We start from the raw sequence: 20,861 nt of genomic DNA, 5'->3' as shown, positions 1-20,861 counted from the left end.
CATGGGAGAAACTGAAACTAGGGGACATAGTCTCAGAATAAGAGGCCACCCATTTAAAACTGAGATGAGGAGAAATTTCTTCTCAGAGGGTTGTGAATCTGTGCAATTTTCTGCCCCAGAGAGCTGTGGAGGCTGGGTCACTGAATATATTTAAGGAGAGATAGACAGATTTTTGAGCGATAAGGGAATAAAGGGTTATGGGGAGTGGGCAGGGAAGTGGAGCGGAGTCCATGATCAGATCAGCCATGATCGTATTGACTGTCAGAGCAGGCTCGAGGGGCCAGGTGGCCTATCCCTGCTCCTATTTCTTATATTCAGGAATAGAGTGAACGTTGCTTTGGGAATAAAACCCTTCTGTGCTGTGCAAATTTAATAAAATCGCTATCCATTATCTTTCCATTCCTCAACTATCAATAAGTATAATTGAAAGAAAATATAGATTAGACATATTCAATATACTTTTTTTTGAAACTTTATAAAAAGAAACAAAAGCATTTATTTCAAAGTGCAGTTTCAAGTATTTCATGCCTTTGAAAAACACCATAATCTTCCTGAAGAGCCATAGCTTATGTTTCTCAAGAATGTGTCTCTCAGGGAATCTTTTTCACATTCAATAAGCTTCTTAGAAGACATGAATCAAAAGTCATAGATCAAGAAGAATGCAGTGCACTTGTTTAAATTCAGATACAGAATTTTTTGAGGTAACCAAGAGGGCCGATGAGGGTAGTGCTTACGATGTAATGTATATGGACTTTAGCAAAGCTTTTGATAAGATCCCACATGGTAGACTGGTCACAAAGGTTAAAGTCCAAAAGGGCAAAGTGGCAAGTTGGATCCAAAATTGGCTTGGAGGTAGGAAGCAAAGGGTAATGGTTGATGGATATTTTTGTGACTGGAAGGATGCTTCCAGTGGGGTTCCACAGGGCTCAGTACTGGATCCCTTGCTTTTTGTGGTATAAATCAACGATTTAGATTTGAATATAGGGAGTATAATTAAGAAGTTTGCAGACGACACTAAAATTGGCAGTGTGGTTGATAATGAAGAGGAAAGTCACGGGCTGCAGGAGGATATCAATCTACTGGTCAGGTGGGCAGAGCAGTGGCAAATGAAATTTAATTCAGAGAAGTATGAGGTAATGCACTTTTGGAGGACTAATAAGGAAAGGGTATACATATTAAGCAGTAGGCCACTTAATCGTGTAGATGAACAAAGGGACCTTGGAGTGCTTGTCCACTGATCCTGAAAGTAGCAGGCCAGGTGGATAAGGTGGTTAAGAAGGCATACGGAATGCTTACCTTTATTGGCTGAGGCATAGAATATAAGAGCAGGAAGGTTATACTTAAACTGTATAATACTTTGGTTAGGCCACAGCTGGAGTACTGCGTGCAGTTCTGGTCGCCATATCATCGGAAGGACGTGATTGCACTAGCGAGGGTAAGAGGAGATTTACTAGGATGCTGCCTGGAATGGAGAATCTTAGTAATGAGGACAGATTGGATAGGATGGGTTTGTTCTCATTGGAACAGAGGAGGTGGAGAGGAGACCTCATTGAGGTGTACAAAATATTGAGTGGCCTGGACATAGTGGATAGCAAGGGGCTATTTCCATTGGTGGAGGGGTCTATTATGTGGAAGCATAGATTTAAGGTGGTTGGTGGAAGGTTTAGAGGGGATTTGAAGGGGGTGGGGGGGCGCTTCTTTACACAGAGGGTTGTGGAGATCTGGAACTCGCTGCCTGGAAGAGTGGTGGATGCAGAAACCCTCACCACTTTTAAGAGATGGTTGGATGGGCATTTAAAGTGCAGTAACCTGCAGGGTTATGGACCTAGAGCTGGTAATTGGGATTAGACTGGATAACCTCTTGTTGGGACAAAGCAGATATAATGGTAAGTACTGCAGGGAATCGAATACGGCCAGGGTGATCTCCTGGATGGGTCGGAGAGGAATTTTCCCAGATTTTTTTCCCCCAATTGGCTTGGGTTTTTAATCTGTTTTTTTTTGCCTCTCCCAGGAGATCACATGGCTCCGGTTGGGGTGAAGTGTAAAATGTTGCGATGCAGGGGGTATCGCAGTTGTGTGGGACAGACTGGTTGGGCCGGGTGCTCTTTACCTTTCTGCCATTGTTCATGGGTTTATATGTAACCTTCAGGGCTGCTGACCGAGGGTCGTGTGGCTCTTTGTCAGGCGGCGCGGACATGTTGGGCCGAAATGGCCTCCTTCTGCGCTGTAAATTTCTATGTTTCTACTCCCAGAATACATTACAGGAAATACACAGTGGGTGTTTAGATTTGGAAAAGAGCAAGTTTTCCCTCAGGACTCCACCCACTCAGGACCCAGTGAGCAAATAATTTCCCCCCAATGGTATTCGCTCCTATTTGCATGCAACAAGGTTACCCCTCAGTTTCATCTGCTCTTCTCTACAAATGCACGCAACAAAGAAAGCTCCAAATAGAGACAGAACTTGAATGTTTTTTTTATTTGTTCACGGGATGTGGGCGTTGCTGGCAAAGCCAGCATTTATTGCCCATCCCTAATTGCCCTCAAGAAGGTGGTGGTGAGCCACCTTCTTGAATACAACAAAATGGCTTGCTCGGCCATTTCAATAAGCATTGGTCTGGAGTCACATACAGGCCAGACCGGGTAAGCACGGCTGATTTGCTTCCCTAAAAAAGGACATTAGTGAACCAGATGGGTTTTTATGACAATCCGGTGGTTTCATGGTCACCATTACTGACACGTTTATTCCACTTTTTATTCCAGATTTATTTTAATTGAATTTAAATTCCCCAGCTGCCGTGGTGGGATTTGAACTCTCCTCTCTGGATCGTTAGTCCACGTCTCTGGATTACTAATCCAGTGAAATAAACACTATGCCAATGTTCCCGGTGACAAGCTAGGAGGAGCAGAGAGATGTATGTAGCACCGTATCGAGTCCCCAAAGCATTTTACAACCTTAATTTGTAGTGCAGTTCCTGTAACAGCAATGTATGTACAGCAAGATCCCACAAATGAATGAATGTTCAGATATTTTTTTTTTTTTAAAAAAGGTGGCGAGAATTCACTGCTGTTTTTTTGAATATCATCGCAGAATTCTACTTGTCCGTGCGAGCAGGCAGACCGGACCTTCCTATCGGAGCAGGCAGCTGGAGCATCGGTTTATGATCTTATCCGATAGACAGCAAACCCCCCTCAACATTGCAGCACTGCACTGAAATACAAGATTAGATTCGGTGCTCAAATCCATAGTGCAGTTCAATGTGGTGGAAGTGAGAGGTCATCTGCTTTGGAGCCAAGAATGATAGGTCAGAGTATTTTCTAAATGGTGACAAGCTAGGAGCAGAGAGATTTAGCGATTCAATGCACACAAATCACTGAATGCTAGTGGATAGGTTTAAGAAAAATAATTGAAAATGCTAATGGAATGTTAACTTCTACTCCTTGAGATAAAGGCTATGCTAAAATAGCATAAAACTCTGGTTAGACCCCATCTGAAGTACTGCATTCAGGCTCGAGGGGCCGTATGGCCTACTCCTGCTGCTATTTCTTATGTTCTGGGCGCCATACCTCAGGAAGGATATACTGGCCTTGGAGAAAGTGCAGTACAGATTCACCAGAATGATACCGGAGCTAAAAGGGTTAAATTATATAAGGATCGGTTGTATAGACTGGGCTTGTATTCCCTTGCGTACAGAAGATTAAGGGGTGATCTAATTGATGTGTTAAGATGATTAAAGGATTTGATATGATAGAGAGAGAGAGCGCTTGAGAGGGGGACTATTTCCTCTGGTGTGAGAGCTCAGAACAAGGAGGAATAACCTTAAAATTAGAGCTCGGTCTGTTGTGTATGTAAACATTGTAACTGTGTAAGACTTGCCACTAGAGGGCACAACTGTTGGGAGGCACAAGGGTCACCTGCACACCTCGTGCAAGGGAGTATAAAAAGTTGTCTGCCATGCTGCTAAGGCACTCTGGAGTTGTATTACAGAGACTCAGGTTACATCAGTTTTAGCTCACAGTACTCAATTTTGTGGAGTTCTTCCATACTTAACAACTGGCGACGAGTAACACGGTCATTCAGGGGTGATGCCAGAAAGTATTTCTTCACTCAAAGGGTAGTGGAAATCTGAAACTCCAAAAAGTTGTTGAGGCTGGGGAGGTCAAATGAGAATTTCAACGCTGAGATGAGATGGATAGATTTTTGTTAAGCAAGGATCTTCGGGGTTATGGAACCAAGGCGGATAGGTGGAATTAAGATACAGATCAACTGTGCTCAAATTGAATGGTGCAACAGGCTCGAGGAGCTGAATGGCCTCCTCCTGTTCCTATGTAGTAGGGCTAGAACCCACAAATTTCTGACTTAATTGCAAAGATCCTACCAACTGAGCCGAGTTGAGTTATGGTTTGGTGTCTTACCACTTTATGGTGTGAACTATGAAAATAAAACTGTTCCTCCCCATGACAATAAGGCGTCTTAAAAGCCTTGGGGGGGGGGGGGGGGGGGGGGTGAAGGGGGACGACGAGGATAATTTTATTTAAACTCAGCAAATGATGATGATCCGGAATGCACTGTCTGAATGACTGGCGTGGAAGCAGATTCAATAATAACCTTCAAAAGGAGAATTGGATATACACTTAAACAAATTTCCAGGGACAGAGCGGAAGAGTGGGATTAATTGGTAGCTCTTTCAGCGAGCGGACACAAGCACAATGGGCCAAATGGCCTCCTTCTGTGCTGTGTCTGTGTCATCCTAAGTGGCTGGTTGAAGAGTTAGCACTGGTACGATGAGTCATACCATCTCCTCTGTGCTATGATATCTGGGATTCGATGAAACAACCACTTATATCAAATGCAAATCAAAGTCTTCAGCATTGTAAATAAAGAAAGACTTACATTTATATAGCGTCTTTCACAACTACTGGACGTCGCAAAGCGCTTTACAGCCAATGAAGTACTTTTGGAGTATAGGCACTGTTGTAATGTGGGAAACGCAGCAGCCAACTTGCGCACAGCAAGCTCCCACAAAGAGCAACGTGCTAATAACTAGATAATCTGTTTTTGTTATGTTGATTGAGGAAGAAATATTGGCCAGGACACCAGGGCTAACTCCCCTGCTCTTCTTCAAAATAGTGCCATGGGATCTTTTACATCCACCTGAGGGGGCAGATGGGGCCTCGGTTTAACGTCTCATCCAAAAGACAGCACCTTAGACAGTGCAGCACTCCCTCAGCACTGCACTGGGGTGTCAGCCTAGATTAATGTGCTTACGTCCCTGGAATGGGACTTGAACCCACAGCCTTCTGACTCAGAGGTGAGGGTGCTGCCCACTGAGCCATGGCTGACACTATATTTGTATAAATGATATTCCCTCTGCCACGGAGTAACAGCAATGCATTTCCCATCAGAACTGCTTGCTGCGATTAGTTTTATAAAAAAGGATAAAAATCCTGACAAATTACTTTGATTTATAAACTAATTGGATTAATTTCTATCCCAGCAGGTAGACATTTTGTGCTGCTGCTTAATGATCGTGAAGTTTCATCAGCCAGTGGCTCAGTGGGTAGCAACTCTTCTCTGAATCAGAAGGCCATGGGTTCAAGTCCCACTCCAGAAAGTTGAGCACAAGAATCTAGGCTGACAATAGTGCAGTGCTGAGGGAGTGCCGCACTGTCGGAGATGCCCTCTTTCAGATGAGACGTTAAACCAAGGCCCCGTCTGCTCTCAGATGGACATAAAAGATCCCATGGCATTATTTCAAAGACGAGCAGGGGAGTTATCCCCGGTGTCCTGGGCCAATATTTATCCCTCAATCAACATCACAAAAACGGATTATCTGGTCATCACATTGCTGTTTGTGGGAGCTTGCTGTGTGCAAACTGGCTGCAGCATTTCCTACATTACAACAGTGACACTTCAAAAAGTACTTCATTGGCTGGAAAGTGCTTTGGGATGTCCTGAGGTCGTGAAAGGCGCTATATAAATGCAGGCTTTTCTTTATCTCCTGGACAACATTCCTCCCTCGATCACCACCACCAAAATGAGACCAACTGGATTCTCCTCAATGCTATTTAGGATTTTTCTATGTACAAGTTGGCTGCCTGTTTAATTACATAACGAGTCACTGCACTCCAAATATAATATGCTTTAGTCAACTCAAGAGATACGTCCAGTTTTGATCAGCCTTCCTCTCAGTAGCATCAAGACCCACCCCTGTGCTCGACGACCGACATCAGCTCCCGCTCCACCCATGCCTTGATTTAAACATTCTCATCCTCCTGTTCAAATCCCTCCACGGCCTCGCCCCCTCCTTCACATCTCCGTAACCTCCTCCAGCCCTACAATCCTCGGAGAACTATGTTCCTCCAACTCGGGTCTCTTGTGCATCCTTCGCCTCACCACTGGCGGCCGTGCCTTTAGCAGCCTCGGCCCCAAGCTCTGGGATTCCCTCCCCAAACCTCAACACATCTCTCTCCTCCATTATGATCTTTAAAACCGACCTCTTTGTCCCAGCTTTTAGTCACCCTCCCAATAACTCGTTCTTTGACTCAGTACACTCCTTGGGACATTTTCCCAATGTTAAAGGCGCAAGCTATATAAATGCAAATTGTTGCAGTAACATGGAAAATGGAGAAAATCAGCAATTAAGAACATAAGAAATAAGAGCAGGAGTAGGCCATTTGGCCCCTCGAGCCTGCTCTCCACTCAATAAGATCATGGCTGATCCGATCATGGACTCAGCTCCACAACCCATAACCCTTGATTCCCATAAATCGCTCAAAAGTCTGTCCATGTCCGCCTTAAATATATTCAATGACCCCTCCACAGCTCTCTGGGGCAGAGAATTCCACAGATTTACAATCCTCAGAAGAAATTTCTCCTCATCTCAGTTTTAAATGGACGGCCCCTTATTCTGAGACGATGTCCCCTAGTTTTAGTTTCAGTTTCAGTCTCCCCCATCAGTGGAAATATCCTCTCTGCATCCACCTTGTTGAGCCCCCTCATTATCTTCTATATTTCAATAAGATCACCTCTCATTCTTCTAAACTCCAATGTTTATAGACCCAACCTACTCAACCTATCCTCATAATTCAACGCCCCCATCTCCGCAATCAACCTAATGAACCTTCTCTGAACTGCCTCCAATGCAAGTATATCCTTCCTTAAATACGGAGACCAAAACTGTATGCAATACTCCAGGTGTGGCCTCACCAATACCCTGTACAGTTGTAGCAGGACTTCTCTGCTTTTATACTCTATCCCCCTTGCAATAAATGCCAACATTCCATTTGCCTTCCTGATTACTTGCTGTACCTGCATACTAACTTTTTGTGTTTCATTCACAAAGACCCCCAGGTCCCTCTGTACTGCAGCACTTTGCAAGTTTTCTCCATTTAAATTATAATTGATTTAATGGAGCTAGTTTGACGCAGCTACACTGTATTCCAGGAGCCATAAGGCGGCTCAAATCCAGGATGGTGCAGTGTATGTACCCAAGAGAAATAGGCCAACCTCTGTCACTCACCAAGATTTAGCACACAGTCAGGATCCATACTAATGAAGTTATTTTCTCAGATTGGTTTGTGCACACATCAGTAATAACTATTACTATTAATATGCACTTTTAAATTATTTGAGAATTATTACAGGTACGTTTTTATCTAATTTTTTCAAACATCGCACCACCACACCTACGCCGCGAATATGCCGTCTCCAGAGAATACAACCGCTACACCAGCAAAGACAGGCCGACTTGTACAACCTATCACCAACCCGTCTCAAATCTAGGCGGCCCTTTTGGACTGTCGCCGAAGCCCTTCAACGATCTCCCCTCAGCCTTGATGACAGACGGCGAAATGCCTGGAAGAACTGCGACATACGGAATGGATTCCTTATCGAGGATCCCACAGTACAATCTGAAGGATCAAACCTTCCTCACAAACAGTGGACAACCATCAACCGCCTCAGAACCGGTCACGGTCGATGCTGTCACCTTCTCCTTAGGTGGAAGATTAAAGCGTCCCCATCATGCGACTGTGGAGCTGCTAATCAGACCCTGGAGCACATCATCGAGCACTGCCCTCAGAGGGAATTCACAGGCAGCCTACAAGATATCCACGCTGTTACACCGGAAGTTTCGGCCTGGATATCCAAGTTGCTTTGCTCCGACCATACGAAAGAAGATGACTAATATGCATTGTTGTGTCCCATGGCCTGTGGGGATCATTTTGTGGCCGCTAGTGTTCCTTTACATGATCTCTGAAGTACAACATTTGTGACTGGAGTTTTATATCTATTGGGGAAAAAAACAAGAGATTTCCAGACAGCGAGAGAGGGAGTGAGGCGGTGAGAATTTGATGTAAAATTAAGTGACTGCCAACTGGTTTGTAAATTGCTCACAACAGAACAAATTCGCAACTGTATCTTCCAGAATTGATTCAATTCATTGTGCAGCAACAGGTGGTCTTCATACCTTGATGGAGCAAGAGGGAGGGCAGGTGCTGTATTACAGCAGAGGAGAGCGCAGGTGGACAACCACTTTATCTTCTACCCATAAAAAAGACAGACTTGCATTTATATAGTGCCTCTCACAACCTCAGGACGTCCCAAAGCGCTTTACAGCCAATGAAATATTTTTGACGTGCAATCACGGTTGTAAATGTTAGAAACGCAGCAGCCAATTTGCACACAGCAAGCTCCTACAAATGGAGGAAGGACGTTCTTGCTATTGAGGGAGTGCAGCGAAGGTTCACCAGACTGATTCCCGGGATGGCTGGACTGACATATGAGGAGAGACTGGATCAACTGGGCCTGTATTCACTGGAGTTTAGAAGGACGAGAGGGGATCTCAGAAATATACAACATTCTGGCGGAACGGGACAGGTTAGATGCAGGTAGAATGTTCCCGATGTTGGGGAAGTCCAGAACCAGGGCACACGGTCTTAGGATATGGGGTAGGCCATTTAGGACTGAGATGAGGAGAAACTTCTTCACTCAGAGTTGTTAACCTGTGGAATTCCCTGCCGCAGAGAGTTGTTGATACCAGTTCATTGGATATATTCAAGAGAGAGTTAGATATGGCCCTTATGGCTAAGGAGATCAAGGGATATGGAGAGAAAGCAGGAAAGGGGTACTGAGGGAATGATCAGCCATGATCATATTGAATGGTGGTGCAGGCTCAAAGGGCCGAATGGCCTACTCCGGCACCTATTTTCTATATTTCTAATGTCCAGCTAACCTGTCTGAGTGATGTTGGTTGACGGATAAATATTGGCCGGGACACCGGGGAGGAAACTCCCCTGCTCTTCTCCGAATAGTGCCGTGGGGTCTTTTACGTCCACCCGAGACATGGCAGCAGATTTAGCGTCTCATCAAAAAGACAGCACTGCTACCAGCGCAGCACTTTCTCCGCACTGGACTGGAGTGTCAGCCTAGAGTACATGTTCCCATCTCTGGAGTGAGGCTTGAACCCACAACCTTCTGACTCAGAAGTGAGAGTGCTACCACTAAGCCATGGCCGACACCAATAATCCCATAATGACGTGAGCAATCAGGGCAGCTTTCACAATCATCGATTTATACAGGCACAGCACACAGAGAAAGCTCGAGGTGCTTCACAAGAGCTGGCCCTCGCTTGCTTGAGCCAGGTATGCTTTGGGGCTTTTCAAACTGGACGAAAAAGCATCAAGATTCGAAAAATATTATAGGCCGTTACCGTTTAATACTGCTCACTCCAAATGCACCTCCCACTGCTCCATCATGGAGGGTCACTGAAGGCATCAGGGATGGTAAATAGTTCGCCCAGGTGAACAAGCACCACAGGCCCACAAAGAGAAATCATCTCCATAACATCTGTGTGATGCTCTACTTGTCAAATGAGTAACCACAGAAGTGTGCTAGGAAATTTAGGCTGTGAATCAGTAACTCCACCCCAATCCTTTGCAGTATTTCAACACGTCACTCTATGCTACCAAGAACTGTCTGCTCCTCAGACACCGGCCCCTCGTGCAAGCTCCCCCTCTCCTCCACTGACAGCCAGTTCTTCAATCACCTCAGCCTCATGTTCTGGAATTTCCTCCTTAAACCCCTCAACCTCATTCTCCTCCTTTAAGACCCTTCTTAAAAACCAACTCTTTGACAGAATTTTTGGTCAACCCTAATATCTCCTTCTTTGACTCAGCACCCATTTTATTTCCCACTTATGCCTCCGTGCAGCACCTTGGGACATTTTTCTACGTTAAAAGGCGCCAGGCAAATGAACGTTGATGTCTTGAGCGACGCAATGCAGACTATAATTGGTCCATTATTTTTTAATAATGAACCCGAGACAATCATAATCAGTAATCCTTCTGTGTGGATGTCACTGACATCAGAGCATAATAATTGCTGCCATTTGCCCGTCAGCAACAGGAAAGGCAAAGTATACAGTGCAACACAGGACAATGGTGAATTCCGGGGATGAGGGGGGTTGACTTATGAGGAAAGGTTGAGGAGGTTGGGCCTCTACTCATTGGAATTCAGAAGAATGAGAGGTGATCTTATTGAAACGTATAAGATTATGAGGGGGCTTGACAAGGTGGATGCAGAGAGGATGTGTCCACTGATGAGTGAGACTAGAACTAGAGGGCATGATCTTAGAATAAGGGGCTGCCCATTTAAAACTGAGATGAGGAGAAATTTCTTCTCACAGGGTTGTAAATCTGTGGAATTCGCTGCCTCAGAGAGCTGTTGAGGCTGGGACATTGAATAGATTTTAAGACAGAAATAGACAGTTTCTTAAACGATACGGGGATAAGGGGTTATCGGGAGCAGGCAGGGAAGTGGAGCTGAGTCCATGATCGAATCAGCCATGATCTTATTAAATAGCGGAGCAGGCTCGAGGGGCTGTATGGCCTACTCCTGCTCCGATTTCTTATGTTCTTATGTTCTTATGCTGAATCTCCCTCGGAGTACATTGGTGATGATGTCTTAAATATGGGGGTCTGCTGCTTCCGAAAATTCATCTAGTAGTAGAAAGAAGTGTGTCATTGCAGGTGTGGAGGCCCTGACCTGCGAGAGACCATCAGCGGCAGGTCGGGGCCATAAAAGGAGCGGCGTGGGGTGGCCATGGGCAGCGTGGAGGCATGCCACTGCAAGGTACAGCGCGAGCTGGTGCAGGAGGGCAACGGCAGCCAAGACTGATGTCATCAAGGTCCAGGTCGGTGATTGGAGCGTGGGGAGGTACAGCAGGAGCAGCGAGAGGGGCGAAGGAGCGGTGAGAGATTGTAGAGGGAAGTGATCGGGGTCCAGGAGAGGCGTCAGTTCAGGGCCCAGAAGAGGCGAGGGCCCAGGGGCAGCACGGGCCAGCCCACACTGCGATATGTGTGCGCACTAGGCCCATGCAGCAGAGCTGGTCTCCAGTTGTCTTGGGTAATCCTTGCCACTGGACAAGGATTACCCTAGCTCTGTCAAGCCCGTGTGATGGCTGGTGTGCAACAGTCACCCCACGTTAAAAAAGTCCTCGCACAGGCATCTTCCACCCTTCAGGGTGTAGTTCGGGACCTGGAATATTTGGTCCTTCATTGAAACATCTGTGAACTCATCCCTTTTTGACGTGGAAGCAAGTCATCCTCGATACGAGGGACTACCTATGATGATAATGACGGTCACAGAATGGTGACATCCACACAACAATGCGGGGGGGGGGGGCTGTGGGGGGTAATTTTCACATTCACCACTCTGACGGTAAACTGCAAGAGCCGATTGCCCACCCATTCAACAACATTCCATTTTAATTTCCATTGTGTAATGGATAGGAAATCTCTCTGCCAGTTTACCGGCCAGGTGGTGAAGCTGACACTCTACCCCCTAGACAAACATGCACACAATGTTCAGATGGTAAACACACACAATGGGTTTATATCGTCAGCCAAGCCACTTGCTGACATTACTGCATGCTACTTACTCTCAAGCATCCAGTATTTTCTGTATAAAGTTTAGATATTTTTACCTTCCCTGCAATTTGTTGTATTGCTGGTCAAGGAAACTTCGTGACCAATATTGTAACGAAGAAAGCAAGTGGCCCATTATAACATCTCTTGGGATAGATTTTGATGCCTTTGCCATATCAAGGTCAACATCGCAAATGAGGCACCTTAAAACAAACCTCTCTCTCGCTCACATCACCAGAGGGAGGTTGTTCATACGCTGAATCGCTCCAAAAGTCAGGGCACATTGCGTCTGCACGAGCAGGTACGCACGACATGCAGGTGTGTGCACACTGGCACTCCGCAGGCTCACACCAACAAGAGATGGGGCACTTTCACACTGTACCTCACCATCATGTTTTCAGAACCCATCCTGGTTTGGGGCACTACTCCATGCGGCTGGAGTTAAATTACAGCAGCACTGTAATAATCCACCACCTGAGCATTGGCAAAGGCCAAATCAAACTGCAAAACACTATACTGGAACAGCAACATTGCTAAAACTGGGGCAAATTCAGCACAAAACCCTTAATGTAACAGCACAAGAGGTCTTTGTTGACAAAAAAAGGTTGGATCTGAATCAAGCTTATTTTGGGTAGTGAGGAGAAAAGAGACAATGAATGGCTTTAGGCTGTCAGAGCTTGAAGATTGATTCACACTACCGTGAAATTATGATGCAACAATAATCGGACAGGGGGACAGTTATTTTTCTGGAATACAATAAAAGGCACTGCATTTTCCATCAGGCTGAAATAAAACCGATACTCAGGGGAATCATCTGGCATCACATCACTCCAGTTATCACCTTCTGCAATCTCTGCCTTGGAGCAAACGCTCAGTTCCATGCTCACTCACCAGCCCCACGTCTGAATTTATCCTCAGCAGAAATGCCAATAAAAACCGTCTAAAAACTTGCGAGTGCATTAGACGAGACAATAAATGCATCACGAGTTATTTCCAAAACTGGGTCTCAAGCTGTTCCCTTCCAAACGTCAAGGACAGCAGCGGTTCATAGAAACATAGAAAATAGGTACAGGAGTAAGCCATTCGGCCCTTCGAGCCTGCACCACCATTCAATAAGATCATGGCTGATCATTCCCTCAATACCCATTTTCTGCTTTCTCTCCATACCCCTTGATCCCTTTAGCCACAAGGGTCATATCTAACTCCCTCTTAAATACATCCAATGAACTGGCATCAACAACTCTCTGCGGCAGGGAATTCCATAGGTTAACAACTCTGAGTGAGGAAGTTTCTCCTCATCTCAATCCTAAATGGCTTACCCCTTTTCCTTAGACTATGTCCCCTGGTTCCGGACTTCCCCAACATCGGGAACATTCTTCCCGCATCTAACCTGTCCAGTCCCGTCAGAATTTTATATGTTTCTATGAGATCCCCTCTCATCCTTCTAAACTCCAGTGAATACAGGCTCAGTCGATCCAGTCTCTCCTCATATGTCAGTCCTGCCATCTCGGGGATCAGTCTGGTAAACCTTCGCTGCACTCCCTCAATAGCAACAACGTCTTTCCTCAGATTAGGAGACCAAAACTGAACATAATATTCCAGGTGAGACCTCACCAAGGCCCTGTACAACTGCAGTAAGACCTCCCTGCTTCTATACACAAATACCTTAAGCTAGGAAGGCCAACATACCATTTGCCTTCTTCACCGCCTGCTGTACCTGCATGCCAACTTTCAATGACTGATGTACCATGACACCCAGGTCTCGTTGCACCTCCCCTTTTCCTAATCTGCCGCCATTCAGATAATATTCTGCCTTCGTGTTTTTGCCACCAAAGTAGATAACCTCACATTTATCCACATTATGCTGCATCTGCCATGCGTTTGCCACTCACCTAACCTGTCCAAGTCACCCTGCAGCCTCTTGGCATCCCCCTCACAGCTCACAACGCCACCCGGTTTAATGCCATCTGCAAACTTGGAGATATTACACTCAATTCCTTCATCTAAATCATTAATTTATATTGTAAATAGCTGGGGTCCCAGCACTGAACCCTGCAGCACCCCACAAGTCACTGCCTGCCATTCTGAAAAGGACCTGTTTATCCCGACTCTCTGCTTCCTGACTGCCAACCAGTTCTCTATCCACGTCAGTACATTACCCCCAATACCATGTGCTTTAATTTTGCACACCAATCTCTTGTGTGGGACCTTGTCAAAAGCCTTTTAAAAGTCCAAATACACATCCACTGGTTCTCCCTTGTCCACTCTACTAGTTACATCCTCAAAAAATTCTAGAAGATTTGTCAAGCATGATTTCCCTTTCATAAATCCATGCTGACATGGACCGATCCTGTCACTGCTTTCCAAATGCGCTGCTATTTCATCTTTACTAATTGATTCCAACATTTTCCCCACCACCGATGTCAGGCTAACCGGTCTATAATTGCCCGTTTTTTCTCTCCCTCCTTTCTTAAAAAGTGGTGTTACATTAGCTACCCTCCAGTCCATAGGAACTGATCCAGAGTCGATAGACTGTTGGAAAATGATCTCCAATGCATCCACTATTTCCAGGGCTATTTCCTTAAGTACTCTGGGATGCAGACTATCAGGCCCTGGAAATTTATCGGCCTTCAATCCCATCAATTTCCCCAACACAATTTCCCGCCTAATAAGGATATCCTTCAGTTCCTCCTTCTCACTACACCCTCGGTCCCCTAGTATTTCCGGAAGGTTATTTGTGTCTTCCTTCGTGGAGACAGAACCAAAGTATTTGTTCAAGGCAGCGGCTCACCATCACCTTCTCAAGGGCAATTGGGGATGGGCAATAAATGCTGGCAGCGGGACCCACAGCCCCTGAATTAATTTTTTTTTTTAATTAAAAAGAGCAAAAAAGGAATTCGGCCCCCCAAACAAAAACATCTTTTCAATGGACCAGTCCGATCTCGCCACCTTTTCGTTCTACACATGAACATAAGAAACAGGAGGAGTCAGCCATTTGCCCCTTCGAGCCTGCTCCGTCATTTAATAAGATCATGGCCGATCTGATCATGGACTCGGCTCCACTTCCTTGCCCGCTCCCCATAACCCTTTATTCCCTTATCGCTCAAAAATCTGTCTATCTCCACCTTAAATATATTCAAAGACCCAGCCTCCATAGCTCTCTGGGGCAGAGAATTCCACAGTGTTACAACCCTCAGAAGAAATTCCTCCTCATCTCAGTTTTAAATGGGCGGCCCCTTATTCTGTGACTATGTCCCCTAGTTTTAGTTTCCTCTATGAGTGGAAATATCCTCTCTGCATTCACCTTGTCGAGCCACCTAATTACCTTCTATGTTTCAATAAGATCACCTCTCATTCTTCTGAACGTCAATGAGCATAGGCTCAACCTATCTTCATAAGTCAACCCCCTCATCTCCGCAATCAACCTAGTGAACCTTCTCTGAACAGCCTTCCTTAAATACGAAGACCAAAACTGCATGCAGTACTCCAGGTATGGCCTCACCAATACCTTGTACAGTTGTAGCAGGACTTCTCTGCTTTTATACTCTATCCCCCTTGAAATAAAGGCCAACATTCCATTTGCCTTCCTGATTACTTGCTGTACCTGCATACTCACATTTTGTGTTTCATGCACAAGGATCCCTAGGTCTCTCTGTACTGCAGCATTTTGCAATTTTTCTCCATTTAAATTATAATTTGCTTTTCTATTTTTTTCTGCCAAAGTGGATAACCTCAAATTTTCTCACATTATACTCCATCTGGCAAAATTTTGCCCACTCACTTAGCCTGTGAAGATTTCTTGTGTCCTCCTCACAATTTGCTTTCCCACCCATCTTTGTATCATCAGAAAACGTGGCCACATTACACTCGGTCCCTTTATCCAAGTCATTAATATAGATTGTAAATAGTTCAGGACCCAGCACCAATCCCTGCAGCACCCCACTAGTTACTGTTTGCCAACCGGAAAATGACCCATTGATCCCGACTCTCTGCTTTCTTAGTTAGCCAATCCTTAATCCATGCTAATATATTACTCCCAACCCCATGAACATTTATCTTGTGCAGTAATCTTTTATGTGGCACCTTATCAAATGCCTTCTGGAAATCCAAATACACCACATCCACTGATTCCCCCTTATCCACCCTGCTCGTTTCATCCTCAAAGAACTCCAGCAAATTTGTCAAACATGATTTCCCTTTCATAAAACCATGTTGACTCTGCTGGATTGAATTATGCTGTTCCAAATGTCCTCAATAAATTTGCTTAATCCCAGCATTTTCCCCAATGACAGATGTTAGATTAACTGGTCTATAGTTTCCTGCTTTTTGTCTGCCTCGTTTTTTTTTTTTTAAAATAGGGACATTACATTTGCGGTTTTCCAATCCGCTGGGGCCGCCCCAGAATCCAGGGAATTTTGGTTGATTACAACCAATGCATCCACTATCTCTGCAGCCACTTCCGTTAAGACCCTAGGATGTAAGCCATCAGGTCCAGGGGACTTGCCCGCCTTTAGTCCCATTATTTTAACCGAGTACTACTTCTTTAGTGATAGTGATTGTATTAAGTTCCTCCCTCCCTTGATTATCCACTATTGGGATGTTTTTAAGTATCTTATACCCAGAAACAAGTCTAATTGATTTTTGAACCGGATTTTATATTCTATTTCACTGGCAGCCTGCTCCACAACTCTAATCACTCCTCAGGTGAAAAAGTGATGCTCTTGAACAATTCGACCTTCATTCTCATGCTTTATGTGATGCCATCTGAATTCCACAATGCATCATCATCATCATCTTGCAGCACACTGCAACTATCCTCGATCCAATATCAGAAAAATGGCAGTCCTTGGGTTGTGACAATCAGCTCATTAGAATTTACTGACTTATGAAAAGACAACAATTTAGATTAAGATTAAAATGAATCCACCAAGTAAATATAGATATCAATATCTATATTTTTCTAAATTATCCCCCCCATCCCCAAGATATCTGCACTCCTCTAATTCTCCCTCGAGATCCCTGATTATAATCACTCAACCATCGGTGGCCGTGCCTTCTGTTGCCCAGACCCCAAGCTCTGGAACTCCATGCCTAAATCTCTCAATCTCTCTTTCCTCCTTCAAGACATTCCTTAAAACTTACCTCTTTGACCAAGCTTCTGGTCACCTGCCCTAATTTCTGCCTGGGCCCCGAGCTCTAGAATTCTCTGTCTCTCTCTCTCTCTCTCCCTCTCTTTAACAAAGCTTTTGGTCACCTGCGCTAATTTCTCCTTATGTGGCTCAGAGTCAAATTTATTGTCTCATAATACTCCGGTGAAGCGCCTTGCGACATTTCACAACGTTAAAGGCGTTATATAAATACAAGTTGTTGTTGGTGTCGTCTATCTATAGCCAGACAGACACAGACATGACATTTGTCCAATTGGCTCATTCAGATCCCATTCTGTGCAAAATCTGAGCCACTGTCACAGCAAAAGTGAATATGGGAATGCAAATTTCAATCTTAAGCTGTAAAACTGAATTTTTACTATTTCTGTAATACAGGTGTAAGTTTGTTTAATGAGGCTGCAAGGTATCAAATGCACATTTAAACAAGCTATAAATTTTTTTTTTTTAAAGTGGCACAGTTTACACCAATTTGTAACTTCACAGGCATTTCGTGGGGTATACCTCAAGTGCCACGTAAATTTTCGCAACTGCGACTGAAACTACTCTAAAGACTGTAACCCAGATGGATCAGTGTGGTGTATACACCATGTGGTGTAGCACCGAAGTGCAGACCACAAGGGTCCCAGAGTTGATCCTCAGTCTCTGCACTCAGTGAGTTAGTCAGGACACAGTGGTAAGTCCCACAGTTGATCTCAAGTGTCCTCCCAGCTAGGAAAAAGGGAGAAATACAGATCAGCCAGAGTTCCAACTCCAGATCACGGTCAATTCAGTGACCACTCCTGGAAAGTGTGTACACATGCAGAACGCCACCCCTCTCGCCCCCACACCCCACCACAACAGAATGGTCAGTTAGCTGACGTACTGGTGAACAGCCAGCACCTTTGGTCATCATCATCATCATCATAGGCAGTCCCTCGAGTCAAGGATGACTTGTTTCCACACCAAAAAGTTCACAGGTGTTTCAATGATGGACCTAAAATTCCAGATCCCAAACTAAACCTTGAAGGATGGAAGATGCCTGTGCGTGGATTTTTTAAACGCGTGGTGGCCGTTGCACACCAGCCACCACGCGGGCTTGACAGAGCTAGGTCTTGGTCCAGTGGCAAGGGTTAACCAAGATGACTGGAGACCTGCTCTGCTGCACTGACCTAGTGCGCACACATATCGCAGTGTGGGCTGGCCCGTGCTGCCCCAGAGCCCTTGCCTTTTCTGGGCCCCGAACTCGTGCCTGTCCTGGTCCCCGATCACATCGCTCCACAGTCTCTTGTTGCTCCTTCGCCCCGACCTCGCCACTCCTGCTGTACCTGCCCACGCTCCAATCACCGGCCTGGATCTTGGTGACGTCCCTCTTCACTGCCGTTGCTCTCCTGCTCCAGCACGTGCTGCTCCCTGGAGTGGTATGCCTCCACGCTGCTCCTTTCACTCCCCGGCCTGGTAGCACCTTTGGTATCTCACATGCAACACCACATTTAATGGAGGGATGGGACAAGAGTGGGTCAGCTCAGTTCAAATACAATTGTCATGGCCAAAATTAGTCGGCTTGCAGTTGTCAGCCACCTGTTTACACTGTAACCCAGTCACTGTTTGAATATTCCAGTTTTTAAAAAGTACATTATTACTTCAAGTACAGCAAACATTTACACTGTCTGCACCAACACACTTCAACCAGGCCAACATCCCCAGCATTGAAGCACTGACCACATTTGAGATCAGCTCCGCTGAGCAGGCCACATAGTTTGCATGCCAGATACGAGACTCCCAAAGCAAGCGCTCTACTCGGAGCTCCTTCACAGCAAACGAACCAATGGTGGGCAGTGGAAACGTTACAAGGATACCCTCAAAGCCTCCCTGATAAAGTGCAACATCCCCACTGACACCTGGGAGTCCCTGGCCAAAGACCACCCTAAGTTGAGGAAGTGCATCCGGGAGGGCGTTGAGCACCTCGAGTCTCATCACCAAGAGCATGCAGAAATCAAACGCAGGCAGCGGAAAGAGCGTGCGGCAAACCAGTCCCACCCACCCCTTCCCGCAACGACTATCTGTCCCACCTGTGACAGGGACTGTGGCTCTCGTATTGGACTGTTCAGCCACCTAAGGACTCATTTTGGGAGTGGAAGCAAGTCTTCCTCGATTCCGAGGGACTGCCTATGATGACTTCAAAGTTATATAGCAATTGGGCAGCAAAGCCCTGAATCACAGTACACACTAGTGGAAACCAATAATGTTTTTTTGTTGAGACACTAAAATAAACTCCACAGCATAGATAATTATTCAATTTTAAATATTCCGGTTGTAGGATTGAATTAATGCACTTCCCCTTTAATATGTAAAAAAAAGATCTCCTCCCCCTCCATGATTATTCCAAATATATATTATAGTTTTAGTGTGTCTGTCTGGCTGTGGCTGTGGCTGCATCTGCCTGTCTGTGTCTGCGCATTGAGTTACCAAAATTATGGTGGGTTTCTAGATGATGTAAAGCCAGCATCTTGTAAGTCAGGGACACTATTTCAGCTTGTACAGTAATATGTGCCAGAGTCAAAAAAAAGTATTGCAGCTATCAGCCAATACTTTTGCAATGTGACAAGTATACATTTCCACAGCAAAAACAATATATATAAATAACCCAGTGAGACTTTATGCTTTCATGAAAGGTGGAGAGGGTGAAATAATGCAAAACATTATACTGTCTACACTGCTTTTCTCCCGGGTCTGACTGTTGTAATAATCAGACAGGCCCTGGAATAGAGCTGACAATATAACAACTGTGCAGCGATGCTGAAGGATGACAGATGTGACTGCAAAGGGGATCACCTTGAAATAACTGTGTGCAACCGCAACAGCAACAACAAAAATGAGAGGGAGGGAGGGAGGGAGGTGAATGGTCGTTGAGAGGGAGGAGGGAGAGAGGGATGGAGGGGAGGGAATGAGTTGAGGTGTGGGAGGGAGAGAGAGAGATGGGGGAGGGAAGGGGAGAGGAGGGGAGGGGATGGCTCCTCTCCCAGCCACTGTCAGCTGCCCGGCGTTACCTCTTTCTGTTTGGGGTCTTGCGGGTACACGTCGGGTGGCCCCAGCCGCGGGCGTTTGAGCGGCCGCTGCTCGTAGCTCAAGAAGCCGAACGCCGCCATCCTACATCTCAGCAACAAGCCGGAGTTTGGAGTGCCGGCTTCCCACAATCCTCTAGGTCTCTCTATTAAAGAAAGAATGAGACACTTTTTTTTCCCCAAAAAAATTACATGTAATAATCATAACACACATTGCAGACAGCATTGCACCAAAGTTTGCAGTGCAAAAAAATGTATGCAAAAAAAAAAGCCCCCACTAACTTAGTTGTGTACAGATGCACTCATTTTAATTATCTATATATATTCACACATTTTAGACTTTCTAATGTTTTATATCTGAATCCCATTTTATTATATATTCACACATTTTAAACTTTGTTTTATATTTGAATCCCATTATATATATATATATATTCACACATTTTAGACTTTGTTTTATATTCTAATCCAATTTATATATACACACACATTTAGACTTGCTAATGTTTTATATCTGAACCCCATTTTATTATATATTCACATATTTTAAACCTTGTTTCATATCTGAAGCCCATTATATATATATATTCACACATTTTAGCCTTTCTAATGCTCTATATCTGAATCCCTGTGAACTGGCAACAGTTTATACTAGATGTCTGCAAGCAAATATATATGACTTGTCCTCCAAAATTATAAAATGTTACATTATATATATACACACATT

At 45.0% G+C, this 20,861-nt stretch overlaps 1 protein-coding gene across 1 annotated transcript in view; it reads right to left on the bottom strand.

Moving 5' to 3' along the window:
- The window catches only part of LOC139266002 (mediator of RNA polymerase II transcription subunit 12-like protein), a 799,024-nt gene extending 778,806 nt beyond the window's left edge, over positions 1-20,218 (bottom strand). Inside the window, exon 1 of the mRNA XM_070883728.1 lies at positions 20,120-20,218. Within this exon, the coding sequence (XP_070739829.1) occupies positions 20,120-20,218 (99 nt within the window). The remainder of the gene's footprint in view (positions 1-20,119) is intronic.
- Positions 20,219-20,861: the final 643 nt, after the last annotated feature.

Source organism: Pristiophorus japonicus, chromosome 6, assembly GCF_044704955.1.
Source record: "Pristiophorus japonicus isolate sPriJap1 chromosome 6, sPriJap1.hap1, whole genome shotgun sequence".
In the NCBI taxonomy this organism is placed as follows: Eukaryota; Metazoa; Chordata; class Chondrichthyes; family Pristiophoridae; genus Pristiophorus; species Pristiophorus japonicus.
Note: the sequence above shows the minus strand (reverse complement) of the source record. Positions and strands in the feature narration are given on the sequence as shown.